Source organism: Papilio polytes, unplaced genomic scaffold, assembly GCF_000836215.1.
Source record: "Papilio polytes unplaced genomic scaffold, Ppol_1.0 DF823621.1, whole genome shotgun sequence".
In the NCBI taxonomy this organism is placed as follows: domain Eukaryota; kingdom Metazoa; phylum Arthropoda; class Insecta; order Lepidoptera; family Papilionidae; genus Papilio; species Papilio polytes.
Window position 1 is genome coordinate 448,602 of NW_013525583.1, and position 15,292 is coordinate 463,893.

A 15,292-nucleotide genomic window follows, 5' to 3' on the forward strand; every position below is an offset into this window, starting at 1 on the left:
TTTAAGGTTGATGTATGTAAGATTTCATTTGTAGCTTGTTTTTGTGGCAATAAAAGTCCTATTTATTTATTTATTTATTTATTTATTTATATTTTATGAATAATGTGATGTTTAATGAAAAGATTGTGACGAGAATATTAAATTAAGTTTAAATTATTTATTTTAAAGCCCTATGTTCGGAAATACGGACATCAATTCTGTCGCAATATCCATTTTCCGAATGGAAAGGATATGAAAAATTCACAACCATACTATTCAAATAATGTACTGTTAATGAAATGTGGCAAACCGAGCCGTAGGAATATTGAATATTTGTTATCTGGTAATGGGCGGATTACACTTTGATGTAAAGGATTAAAATAGTTCAAAATAATCTGTTCATCATACTCGATAACTGTATTAATTTTTGCTTAATTTCCGTATTTGTAACCGAAAAAATGTTATGTCTGTTAACTTCTTGGCAACGAAATACAATAGCTTTTACGATATCAATACTCCTTAGATGCAACAGGTTTGTGTCTAGCGGAGCAATAATCTTGGCAAGTATCCATTGAGCAACAGTTTGAGAGACGTTCAAAATGTGAATTTCACCGCAGAATTTATGTTAGTCCATTGTGTTATCTGTTTTGTCAGATTTAATGAAATGGATAATAATGATGTGCTAGAGGTGCTAATTACAATACAATTTGTTTAATGATATTGTTGAACACGCTGCGGACGCTTTGTTCTAACTGACAGTTAAAACTGAATAGTCTTATAAGGCTTGTGCAATTCAACTGTTAGAAGTCTGCGTCCTCGCAGCTGAGTAGTTAATGTATTTTTTTACATTCGTGCTAAATCAAAACTAGTAGACTCTAATATTGATCGGACGTTGAATGCTTAATAATTCAATTGGTGGTTCCAGCTAACTGGAACAAAGAATCGAGTTTTATCTAGTAGACGCTCCATTATAAAAGTTTTGTTTTTACCGAATGATTTACTCGCTATTATTTTAACGTTAAATATTTTTGTCCTTGTCGCGTAAACTTTAACTTTAACTTTGCTTATAAATAATACTTAGTCGTAGACTGCTATTGTAATTGAAAATGTCAAGAATAGTCGCCCTAAGGCACTTTCAATAGTCCCTTTGTGCTCTCTTAGACTAGAAAAAAAATTAGATACGTTCGAGGTTCTCTGAGATATACGAGGCGGAAATGGAATATTATTTTATTCTATTTCTTTCCATCCTACAAAAGAAAATTTACGTTTTTTTTTTCTTTATTTTTTTAAATATGTCAACTTGTCAAAGATTGTTTTATGTATTTTTAAAGGCATGTGGTATGTGTTTGTAAGTGACAATAAAATTACAAAACTAGTTTATTTTTGGTCATCAAGAAGTGATAAACGTTTAGTGCAGGGAGGTTCCACTACCAGAACTCTTGTACAGTCAGCTACATAAATGTAAACACTTATAAAGCTTCACAAACTTGCATATGCTTTCGTTTCAAAAATTTGCATGCACGTAACTTCACGTCCTTCCGACTTTGAGTAAATGGTATTATAGAATATGTGGATTTTTTAAAACAAAGGTTTCTAAAGTTTTTAAATGTACACTTATTTAGCTGATTGTACATGTTTTACCATTTCATTATCCTTCTATTTCACGAGCAGACTTAAAATAAAAAAAACAACAACATACAAATAAATTTAAAATATGAAAAGACTTTTATAAGTCTTTAGCAGGAACTCTTAGGAAAATAATTACGCTCCAGTCACTAAAAATTCTAATAAAACTCCAATGAAATATTTTCCTGAATGCCAGTTAAGATCTTTAAAGAGCAGTATTTTATTTTCTACGCTACAAACTAAGACGCCGTGCAATTTTTCCAGGGAACTTGTATTACAGAACAATTTAATTCCACGTGAAAGGATGGGATATTAAATGTAAGAGTCTTATTTATTTTATAGAATACTTCAAGGAATCTTTAGATGGACGACTTGAACACAGGATCTTAGACAATTGAACGCTGAGAGATGTTGCAAGATTCGAAATCCGTTTCTATGAGGGTAATAACGATAGTATACAATTTTCTCAATTCGGCGTCAATACAAATAGGAATCTTCCCTTTGTCTATGAAACGGAATATATCTTAAACTATTTTAAACTAGCAACACGCTGTATTCAGCGAAGCAACTCAAAGGTAGAGCAATTTAAAATTAGATGTGGCAATTATCGCTTAGTCCTTCCAGCTTTCGATCGAAAGTTTAAAGTTCCTTATCTTTATTTCAGAAAGAAATAATATCGCTTCTAACAAATATACTTTATTCAGATTTAAGGTTTATTAGATCTCGATGGTTCACGTACATAGGTGCGTATCTAACGGTAAAGCTTTAGTGTTTGAAACCACCCCAAGGGATGGATCACGAATTCATTTTGCATGTTGCGACACGACGAAGCCCTGAAAAGGTTGACAACCCCTGTAACATACGAACTAATATTCCTGACCATTTCCGGTAGTGTCCTTTGCAGAAGCACATTTGAAAATACGTATTTTTGTCCCAACAATTTTTAAGAAGAATTATGAAGTATCTGATTTTTTTGTATGATATAGGTACGTTAGAAAATGTCTACGTTATAAGTCGTTATCAAAGACGTATAGTTTTAAAAGTAAACTGGGATAAATCTACAATAATATTATAAAGAGGAAAGATTTATATTTCTGTATTGAAATAACTCAAAAACAAAAAAGCCGATTTAAAAAAATTCTTTCACCATTAAAAAACTACGTGTTCAGTGGGCATAACATAGGCTATGTTTATTTTATTTTTAATTTCACGCCGGCGAAGTCGGGAGCAACAACTAGTTAAAATTAAAGGTGAAAAGGGTAACGTATAATCTACAAAGGTCGAGTCCCGTCTCCGTAAAGATAAAAGGATCTAATAAACAATAAGTTCGTGCATTAGCCCCTTGTGTATGAAATTGAGATGGCGTTTTGACAGACTGCCTTTCTCCGTGATAACAATGCACTATTATATTTCAACATATTTTCTACGTGGTCAAGAATCCCATAACCTTTTTGATACATTAGTGTTGTATTTCAAATAGTATTTATTAAGTTACATTATTACTCAGAAAATAACAGACGAAATAACTAAGTTGTTTATACGAACTAATTTGTAATACGTCTCTGGAAGTACAAAAGTATTTGTTCCTAACAAAAATGCGTTTCCACATCAACATGAATCTTTACTTTTAAAATATGTTACGAAGGAAAGTCTAATAGTTTTTTTCTATCTATTTTAAAATAATATTTCCCCGGTAAGGAAGTGGAAATACTAAGGACGTGCAAGTGAATACCTCCTTTATGTGTCTCTTAAAGCGATTAAAACTAATTTTGCTCTTTGTTTCATAAGATTTTGAGTTTCATGATGCACTATGAACCTTCAAATGTTACAATCGTATTAAGTTTTCTATAGCGGCTCATATACTTGTAGGAATGTATGTGATTTTTTTTTGGTTGCATTCAAAGCATATCCCTCTCATTCAAATTAATAAAACAGAGATAACATAATCTTTCACTGAGGTAATCCTGACAAAATCAAACAATTTTATTCAAAGGGAAATATTGATTGTGACAATTTTTAGAAGATAACCTAATTTGAAATCTATTTTAGATTATAAATTTCCTCCGTCGAATCGCCTACGCTCAGGAACTTGCCTTTTATTTTGTTTACGACTTAATGATGTTTTTTCTGATTAGTAAGTCGACCTGATTTCTTACGGTTTTATACATAGTTCGATCTTCAACAGCAATGAAAACCTTCGGTAAGTAATAACGCGGTACGAAAAACTTAAATAAAATGTAAAACTAAAATAGTTTGTGATTTTAAGGAATTTTCTACTAAAGTACCATCTAAAGTAATTACTGCGACTACTCGTGCCGTGGACGCTACTTCCGGTGAAAATCCTTCCAACCCACTCTTAATTCGATTCAAGATAAACTAAATTACCGTTAGCTAACATCGACATCCGATCAAAATGCGGAGAACTTATTACTGGGTTAAGATGTAAAAGTAGCATGAAGTAAAATTAGTTCAAAGTTAATTCGCAAATGAAATGTTCAGGTTACTGGGCTAGCGGGTCATGTTTAGCTTTTTTATTACCTTTTTTAACTCGATAACGTGAAGTTCCGTAGTCATAATATCTAAAACAAAATTTTTTTTTTATAGAAGCCTTTATACTGAATTTTAACAAGATTTTTTTTTTATAAACGGGCAAGGGACACCTGAATCCACCGAAATGGAAAGCGACCGCTGCCCATATATATCCACAATTGCAGATGCGTTGCCTACCCTTAATTGACGGAGGAGAAGACGCACATAAAGCGGACATTTTCTCTTCCTATGCGTTCCCGCCCTCGTCAAATCCACTTTTCCTTCCCATCCTTTCCTCTCAAGAAAAGGGTGGGGAGGGAGAGGGACTAAAATTAGGCTTCCGGCACCACACTCATCAGACGAAACGCGGAACCGCTTCCACTTCTCGACTGTCTTCTGAGTGGTCGTAGTATTACACCAGGCGAGCCGACCCATTCGTGCGAAGATGTTATATCGGGCTCTACCACTGTTAAATTCACGGTTACTGGCCAAATATATTTTTCATTTTTATTTTTCACGTGCTAACAATAATCGATTGAAAGTTAAAGGTTTTTATAAAATATTTTTTTAAGTAAGCCGGTGTGCGAATCTTCCCTTTGTCCAGGACCGTATGGAATTTTATAGAACAACAACGCTGCCCTAGATGCCGACCGGGATAAAATACGTGTGAAATGTCTTTAATATCGTGAGCATAGCATTGAAAATATTCCGATATGACCTTTACACGCGATTCAATCACGAACAAATATTTTCAGTACACTTGGGAAATATACTATGATTGAATTACATTTTGTTTTGTTGAGAATTGTTCGATTGTTTACTCATACTCAATTGTTTACTCCTACTCAACTTATCACAGTTTCAATAACGTTAGAGGGCACCTTGACAAAGTGTGAGATAAGGAGGGTAAAAAAGAGTTTGGTGGAGATAAAAGATCAGGAGAGAAGGAAATCTGCGATCCAGTCTTTTCAATAATCATAATTTAATCATAAAGTTTCTGCTACGCATTTTTGTTACGCCTACGCCAAGGCCTACGACCTCGTAGCAATTACCAATTCCAAGAACCGAAGTACTCAAGCCTTACTCGTGGCTCCAGTTTTATATGTAATTTATAACATTAGAACCCGAACTCGGGCTAGTGATGGAAATCTCTAGCTTAGTTACTTTTAAAAGAGCTTTAGCCTAAGCAACTGCGGTCGACTGCCTTAAGCCCGGTGAATCTGTAAATGTCTCTTCAAGACAAATAGTATCCACTCATGCCCAGTCACGTTAATAGCCAAGTACTTGTTTTGACGTCACAGTCTTTACATTTATGCAATTTATTGAAGCGGAAATTTGAACTTTGAAATTCAGTAGCCGAGTTAGTTGTATTAAAATGTATTGTTGTCTCTCTTTATTTCTATAAGGATGAGAGGGATAACAGTATGTTTTTATTTAAGTGCATTGAATTTGGAAACTCAGCGTTAGCGTTGTCTGCATTCTTGTTATAAACGTCATACGTTTAAGAGCTTGTTGACTGAAACGGTGCGTATTATATACTCGTCTAGATTTAGCACAAGATAGTTTTGTTTACCAGCAATAGCAGGCAATTATATTACGTTGGCACGTTTGTCGATTTGTCTGAAACTAATTATCATATCGATCACGCCTGTCGATCGATAAATCTTTTGTTGAAGTTTTTAGGAGACCAATGTCTATTTTAATATTTCAGCTCTTTGTATTCATTATTCTTATTCACATGTATTTATTCAGTGGCGTATTAACTACGATACTAAAATTTTTCATTATTGTTTAATTACAAAACTGTGCAGTTTTATTTTAAGTTTATTTTCCGCCACTCAGTTAACTTACTACTTAACTTTAAAACATTACCATTTTGTAAGTAAAAAAAAACATCATCATCACCAGCTGTGGGGCTCAGAGACTACCCTAGGGAGTGACTATCCCTTAGTCAACAACGCTGTCCCACCATTGCTTGTTGGTTGACTTCACACATATGTACGTTTAAAATTGTTCAATGATATGCGCAAGGTTGCATCACGATGTTTTCCTTTACCATCCATCATCAGTTTACCATCAGAACGTCGGGCAATTTCTGTTACATATGAAATTTGAAATTAGAAAATCACATTGGTACATGGCGGGATTCGAACCCACACCTGTAAATAACGAGTTCTGTAGAATACCTATAGAGTACAAGTGCTTAAACTCCTGAACCATCGACGCTTTTAAAGTTGCATTTATTGTAAAATATCAAAGAGGATTATAGCTGAAGCCAATTAGGAGTTAATTGCACTAATTAATTCATAAGAAGCTTAGAGATCGCTCTAAGCTTGTTCTTTAAAAAGGTAATATCTTATACTCTTTAAGGGTAATTTGATGGAAAGTACTCAGCATTGTTTTGTTTTCGTATAATTTGTTGATGGAAAAAGACCTTTTTCATTTTTTATTTTACCTTAATTTTAAAAATACCGTAGAGAATACATATTTATTTTTATTTAATTAGCTCAAGATGTTAAATCACCAGTCTTGGTATAAATCAAGGTATATTAAGTCAAGAGGTGCCAAAGTCCTCTATACAGGAAAGTCAGTGAACCGTTACGTCCCGCCGACGCCGCCGCCGCCGGGAATTAGTGAGGTTTGTCAACACTAGCTACTTCCTTCCCGTTTCACTGTGACAACCTTATTTGTCAATTGTGTCGTACGTCTACGGCTACCAAAGGAGTTCTTAATTTATTATTTATTATAGGAGTAGTAAGAGAAATTTATAATTATGCAAGAATTGGTAAAATCTTTTGTAATTTTTATAATGATATATTAACATATGAATTCGTAAACAGAGACTGTAGAATGTGAAATTTGATACATTTAAAATTAATTTGTAGAAGTGAGGTTAAACGAAAGCTTTAATAAAAAAAATTATGACCGACTGTCGATTACTAGAACTATTACTTATTTATTTCTTATATTCTTCAGTTAATTTTCTTTAAAGAAAACAGCGATGGAAATTCTTTGAAACGTACTAAACAACTTAATAAAAAATGATACATAAATATGTTTTCTTTCAAGTTTCAATCAATAAGCGCTGTCAAAAAGTACTAACATCCCTATTATACTAATAAGTGAAGTGATTTGTACCCCTTTTTAAGAAAATTCTGCAAAGGGGTGAATGTAAAATGTGATACAGATAAAATTAATGGGGCGAAGAAATGCAAAATGCTACTTGATTAAGAATTAAAAAGTGAAAAAGCCAACTTTTGTTTACGAATTAAGGCTTACATTAATTGGTTATTATTTCTTATCATTTGAAAATAAAGCAGTATCAAACTAACTGGCATCTAATTAATTTCGAATGTCTAATATCTTTTAAGCAGCAAAATGTTAGTTGTCATTTCTTTTTTAAGCTGTTAATAAAAATGTAAAAAGATCAAACAGATGTTGACTGTAACCGCCACAGAGGGCGCTGTTGGTTGGGGCAAGGGTGTGAGGATGTGTCCTCACCCTGTACTACCAATACACAAACTATCCCTCCGGGCCTTAATAATGTTACAAAATCTGTCAGCCGTGCGAAGTACACTAATTAAACATTTTTGTATTGATGTATTTTTCCGATAAAAGATTTTATTTGTGTTTAAACCTGTCTATGGTTTTGAAAAGTATTGTGTTATAATAATTATAGTCTACCGTCCTAATGGCCGGTTTTCCAGCTACATTTAATCGTTTGTTAGTGCTTTTGGTTCAATATCTTTATGAATTACGTAACTAGAGTTTTACTCCGTTGAAGCTTAGGTCAACTTAACACTAATTAATTCAAACAATAAAATAAAAAGTTTTTTATTATTATAACTAAAACGATTTTTATAAGATAAATGAAAACAAAATTAGATCGTCAACAATGGGCTACAGGCTTAGCGTCGACAACAGCGTAGCACCACTTCTTGATATAATTATATTCCAATCAACGTTGACCCAAAGTTATGGGTTTTAATAAAACAAAGTAGACAGTGGTTCAATAACAATATAGTTTAAACATACGTCAACCCTTTCATACCGTGACTCGAGAGTACGGCGCAAATTTTCGGCAATTACAGGTTGGATGGGGTCGGGTAGGCAAGCGAAATGCGATCTTAAGCAATAAAAAATAAAGAACTTTTACGAATGCAGAGTCCTGTTACATATTTTTAGTGAAACATATATCTACGTTGACGGTCTTAATATCAGTCAGCGGCGGTCAAAGAGTAAAAACACATGTTTAACTAAACAGTGTCTTATTTTAATATAAACTACATCATTCATATTTTTCATACTAATATTATAAATGCGAAAGTTTTGTTAGAGTTTGTAGCCTCAACGCCTGAACGGATTTCGATAAAATTTGGCATCGACGTAGACAGTCTGGAAGAACACATAAGCTACTCAATTTATTTTTTTCCACACGGACAGAGTCGCGGGTGAAAGTTAGTACAATATACATATTTTAAGTATCGTTAGGCATAAAATGTACTACATTTATTTGTCATATTTATTTTCGTAACCTTCAAGGCGACCCTAAAATCAATACACGTGCGGAAAATAAATCCGAATTGCGTAAACAAGTACTATCAATCGGGTTTGATTTTAGGTCAAAATATCAATTCCTTGTAATATATAAATAATATAATTTATAAAGTTTCTTGAAAACACCAATCTTCTTGCTTGTTATTTTTTAAGAACTGATTGAATTAATTTCCAATCGAAACATATCGTGATATACTTACTAATGGATCCATAAGAACCTCTAGGCTTGGTATTTAAGAAGTATAACATACAAAAGAACAATTTGCAAAATGTTTGTCTCTCCCCGTATTTATTCCGGTTAGTCTTTAAAACGGTCCTCTGGAAAATCTCTATGTATTTTTAAAATACTTTACAGTTATAGGCAACATGTAGTTCATAAAAAACCAAACGTTTTCCGCGACACCCTTCCCTCTCATGGGGTGTGCGGTAGAACTGGCGGGGAGCACAAAGGCTGAAATTAAATTTAGGGTTCAAAAGTTGACAAAAAATCGAACAACGTTTTTGAAACTGGTGGGATTTCGACAATCGTTGACATATACCTAATCCATTTTACTTTTTACTAATGTTATAAATTTGAAAGTAGATGGTTGGATGGCTGTTTTTTAGAGTTTGTAGTCTACACGGCTGAACGAATATCGATGTAATTTGGCATTAATGTAGAGGATAATCTAGAAGAACACATAGGCTACTTTATTTTTTAATTCCGCACCACGTAGACGCGAGCGCAATTTACTCTTTCCGTAGTTCCTTACTGAGTGAGAATTTTGTTCACAGTGTTTGGCGACTCTATAAATTCACCGAATCAGTTCGGGGAATCATCGATTGAAGCTTTGATGTCTTTTCTGAACGGATTCATAATAACTACAACGTATAAAGGCTTGGTTGTGGTTGTTTCTCCAAACATCCAGAAATATATTGGATATACTGAGGTAAGTTTGTATAAATTGTTATTTTTGATACCACTATATTAGCTTGTCTACCAAACTTTGATAAGTAGATAAAAAAAAAATTCAAACTTTATCTGTCCACTGTTAGAAGGCCTTTGCCCATGTTTTCCATATTATTAGTACTAAATTCCAAATCTGCTATAATTTTAGTATCAGATAACTTACGTACATTTGGTGTTGCGTTGCTCAAGCCCAGTGTGGTTACTAAAATTTGATCCTACCTTAATCAAAGTGAAACTCGACTGGTGCATATTCAGCAATGCATATACGATGCATTAATACTCGTAGAAACTTTTCAAACAATAATTACATTAAAATTATTTGAACTTTCGTAAGACATTTTTGTAACTTTAGTGTGTCCAAATAATTTAGATTAGTTTGTCAATTCTTTTCAAGTTTGTAGGGATGGGTTGTGTAAAATCAGTCATGAATCTTATCGATTTTCAATTTTTGTTCTTATAAAAGTTGGTATCGATAGATTTATAGTTATAACTTATGAAATAAAAAAACACTGTTTTCATAAATTAATAATGACCATAACAAATAATGAGAGTGAATAAATGTTTATCACTACTACAGCCGTACGTAATCGAATTGGATTTTGCTATTATTTCTGTAACCGCTAAATTCTCTACTCTATTATCAATACTAGAATTGTCCTCTAAATTAGTGAGTAAGAAAATAATAATTTTAGTTAAGTTCGATAATTATTTATAGCGAATATCGATAGCTCAAAATTGTTCGCTATATTTGTTAGTTTCGTCACTATGATACCTGTTTATAAAGTACGGCATTTGGCTTCATACAAATTGAATTCGATACTTCATATGCGTTATTTATCAATCTAATCTATAATCTATCTTATTTAGACACACTATAATTATTTTAAGGGGTACACACGTCTATTTTTTCGTTGGCGGTACTGACCGTTTCAGAACCTGCGCGGGTCCTTCTTCAGGGCGAGTGTTACTGGGGTAGTTTCGCGGTCGCGTCGCACCTCGCACTGACGACCCTAGTAACACTTGCCCTGAAGAAGGACCCCGCAGGATCTGAAAGTGGTCGGTAAAATAATTAGTAACAAATGTAATAATTTTGATGATAGCTTGCAATGTTACGCGCAAAATATGAAAGTGAAATAAAAATAAAACCTTTCAAAAATTATAAATAAACATCTTGTAATTTTAAATAAAGCTAATGGTAATACGTTGTCTATATGTGTACTTCAACTACTTTACCTGATAAGGGAAGCAAATATTAATGTTCCATACTTCACTTGGGGCTTATATTCATAGTCGACATGGAGCAGTTGGTTTGGACAATTTAATACTTTCGGCTTCAGGTCAACAGCATTTTTAGTACACAAATAAGGTCCGTATATGGCGAATACCGAGTAGTAAGTAATCACCAACGCTGATTGATTTAACTAGTCCGTGCACAGCGACCTTTAGTTTCGTAGAAAACGTTTATTGTCCGTTAGAGGTCCAATCAAACTGTGGGCACTTTTGTACCGTGTAACAAATAAAACTTTGTAAACGAACAAAGTAAATTGAACGAAATTGAACGTTTGAGCTATTGACAAAGCTGATTGAAGTTCGTCGTATGAACATTATTAAAAGTTTACAAAGCAAATACAATTCCATCAAATGCTATAAAACAGAAATAAGATGAAAAGAGTAAAAGAGTCAATTAGAACATTTTCATTTTCACCTGAAAAATCAATTGTACCAAATGTTTTGTTTTGTAACGCAACAATTATCTTAGTCATATTATAAATGCGAATGTTTAGGTGGATGGATGTTTGTTAGAGTATGTATCCTAAAGGGCTGAACGGATTTCGGTGAATTTTGGCATGGATGTGGAGGATAGTCTGGAAGAACACATAGGATACTTACTTTTTTTTTTATAAATCCATGCGGACGGAGTCGCGGGCGAAAGCTAGTTATCTACAACGATACCATGATTGTAATGATAAATAATATAATTGAAACGCAAGAATCGATACGTTTAATAAATAATGTAATATCAAAAAAAAAAAATAGGTCCATGATGCAATCTTTATAACAAAAAAAACAGTTTCAAATTCTTTACCTGGCTATATACAAATACGCCTTTGTTCTGAATAATCTAAAATGGCTGGACCGATATTGACCGATACAATTCTATTAAATTATAGCTTCGAAAGGGAGTTACAAAGCCTGCTGATTTTTTCCTATAATGACGATGTTCCGCAATCTGTGGGAGGTTTGGGGAGGATAAAGGGCATATAAAGGCTGATGATAATGATGGTGATGGTGGTGATGATGATGGTGATGGTGATGATGATTGATGCGGACAAAACTATTGATAAATAATCGAAACGCAGCAATAATGATGATGCTTTTTTTACAGTTGGACCTAATCGGTCATAATATTATAAATATCATCCATGAAGAGGATCAACAAATGATGTTGAACCAGTTAATGCCAAAAAGCTTCCTCGTGGGGTCTAATGACGAAATACTTTTTCCCGATGACATGGAGTCTAAAGAAAAAGTCGCAGAAGCCCTCGCAAATGAACGGAGAAGTTTTAATGTCAGGTAACATAAATGTGTTTCTTTGTAAAGAGACAAAAAATTTGCGGAGGTTATATTTATTTTGTAAGTTTTGGTAAAAGTAATTACACGGCACCAATCTGGTATAAATTGTGAATTGCATTTTCAGTAGGGTGAATTTTGATGTAGTAGTGTAGATCAGAGCTGAGCGAAATGTTGGGGCTTGAAATTTGTAAAACGCAATTTTACTTCGCGATGGTCTCTAATATGGTTAGCCATACTTAACTTTGCTAGCGATGCCACTGTTTATGTAATTACTGAATTCTATTCTCCCTTGACATAACCTGTATTATTTATATATCTTTTATCGACAGCGAAAATATTGAATTAAATTTGTAGCGAGTAAAAATTGTTAAGAGATAATAACAACTATGACATTCAAATTTAACAGGTTCAAAAAGAATGGTCAACGCTCCCAGCCACACAAATACGTCAACTGTCATATTCAAGGATCGTTCAGGAAATCAGACAGAGCGAGTATGAACAACAGTCGCCATAATCAAATATTGAGACGTCTTAGATCAAGATGCCCGAACTGGTCTACGAGCGGAAACGATGCGGTAAGTGTCATCTCCACGAGAGATTGAATTCCAAGATCCTGATCTCCGGTGTTACTGTGGAATTATGTACGAGCAATCCCTACATTGTTCTGTTCTTATTTAAGGTATAAAAATCAAATTTTTCCCCTATCGAATTAGATAGTTGGTTCAAACTTTATTATTATTAGTACAGATAAATATACATCTTTTTTCAAGATTTTTTCGAAAGTTATAAAATAAATAGATAGATTTAAAAGTGTAAATACTTTTTGGATCTTCGTTAGGAGAGATGTTTTTCAATAGTCATTTTCACAAACAACATTTTTCGAGAATATTTGTACCTTTGTCAATTTAAGACTAAAAAAATCTTTTAGTGGCTTAATAACAGTCTACTCGTAGTTAGACAGTTAATTAAAAAGGAAAATGATAACAAAGTTATATCCTAGAGAAAAGATGTTATTACGCGAAGTCTTTGTGGTAATAGAATGTCAATGTGAAAAGCACAAAGGCAGCTTTGTAAGGAAAGGATAGCATTTTACATGTTTGAGTAAATAGAACATCGTTAATAGAATGTTCTATCTATTGATGTCAAAGATATGTCAAATAGAAAGATGCTCTTTTATCATAAAATAATATAATAAAAGAAACGTGAAGTAATAAATGAATCACATTTAATACGAGTAGTTTGAAACATTACCTTTGGTGAGATTGTTATCGGATAAGTTGGGAATTTGTGCCGTCTATGACACCTTGAATTAAGACAAAGCACCTTTCTTTGCACTTACCTATTACAGGAGTTTCGAAGCTGTATTTCTTAAGAAAAAAAAGCGAAAAGCGAACAGACTCAAAAATATCTCTCACCTATGATGTCTCATCATCTTCCTCCTTATCCTACTCCCTGGTACAATTGGTTTTTGTCCTCCACATAACTCTATCATACGTCATCTCAGTCATCACTCACTTCTTGATTATGTCACCTTTCACGCAATCCATCAATCTCTTTCTAAGACTACCTCTACCCGGTGGTAGATGTAAACCTAGAGATGGATGTGTACCCTTCCACTCTCATAACTAACGTTCTCCTTGTTACATGCGATTCATCGCTCCTAGCTTCACTTATGATCAGTCTGATTAACATATAACATTTTCATCTCCGCAGAAATAGAAAGATGGAGAGAACGGAGATGTTAGTTTATTTTTTTCTGACTTTCTGTATGTTCCAGGTGTTTGTCGGCCTTGTGCAACCTACGTATGAAACATTTGAAACAGAGAGTAAACTAGATTCATGCCTTATGGAGTATCGCACGCGGCATTCTATAGACGGCGAGATCATAAGCTGCGATTCTAGAATATCCATCGCTACAGGCTATATGGCAAACGAAGTCAAAGGAGTCAACGCAATGAACTTCATGCATCGGGATGACGTCCGATGGGTTATAGTAGCGTTGAGAGAAAGTAAGTATTACTTACATGTTACCTTTTTATAACGGTCGAATACTGGAACAAATCATAGTCTGCTACAGAAGCTTTTTCCAACTGAAAGGTCGAACTATTCAGTTAAACTGTGCATTAAAACACTTTGATTCGTAAGCGTGGTCTACAATGTGACAGACGACAAAATTTTAACGGAATTTAGTGTTTAAGCATGGTCTCTTTATATAAGACACTGTTGCATAAATCTCGTTTTAGTATTCGGCCATAAGTACTGCATGTTTGATAATTTTTAAGCTCTTGGTCTTATGTAGTTTTATTTATGATGGCACTCTTCCGATCGAATGTGTTGATATTTTTTGCTATATTTGATACAATAGTATGCGTGTCTCTAAAAACTTGTTTTTCATTTTTATTGAACCTTTCCTTCCCAATTAAAGTTTTTTGTTTGAACATGCTACTCGTAGCTATTATAATTTTCTTTTTCCCTTTCAGTGTACGACCAGCATCGTTTGTCGGGGGAATCTTGTTATCGTTTGATGACAAAATGTGGAAAATTCGTTTACATGCGTACCAAAGGCTATTTAGAAGTCGACAAGGATACTGGGGCGGTAACGAGTTTCGTTTGCATCAATAGAGTGGTTGACAAAGTGGAAGGCAAGCAACTTAACATGGAAATGAAGAAGAAATATAATATGTTGGTGAACAATAGCGATGAAACACCACCGGAGGATGATGATGATGACGATGATGATCCAGAGGTACTTTAATAGGTAGATCATTTAAATGTGTCGTGGCTGAAGTACAGCTAAGGTTATAATTTTTTTTATAAAATGTATATTATTCGGTGCTAGAATGGCTTATTTTCACAATTTAACTGCAGCCTCGGGCATGCGGATAATATAGTAATCGCATTTAACGGTTGTCTATGGGAATTTTAGGTTTAGGTAAACAGAAAGGTTTACTGATCGTTAACCCCAGTTTAAAAAAAAATTCAAATTTGTTTTTTTTAATAACGTAAGATTGTATAGTTAAGAGACTGAACAAACAATTGAAAAAAAGAGTCTCAAACTAAGCCGCATAAATATGCGGA

At 33.7% G+C, this 15,292-nt stretch overlaps 1 protein-coding gene across 2 annotated transcripts in view; it reads left to right on the top strand.

Moving 5' to 3' along the window:
• LOC106104497 (hypoxia-inducible factor 1-alpha-like) overlaps positions 1-15,292 on the top strand; it is a 51,198-nt gene that overhangs the window by 29,404 nt on the left and 6,502 nt on the right. For both annotated transcript variants that reach the window (XM_013284570.1, XM_013284571.1), the window contains exons 3-7: positions 9,466-9,620; positions 12,027-12,214; positions 12,621-12,789; positions 13,992-14,223; positions 14,695-14,960. In XM_013284570.1, the coding sequence (XP_013140024.1) occupies positions 9,466-9,620; positions 12,027-12,214; positions 12,621-12,789; positions 13,992-14,223; positions 14,695-14,960 (1,010 nt within the window). The remainder of the gene's footprint in view (positions 1-9,465; positions 9,621-12,026; positions 12,215-12,620; positions 12,790-13,991; positions 14,224-14,694; positions 14,961-15,292) is intronic.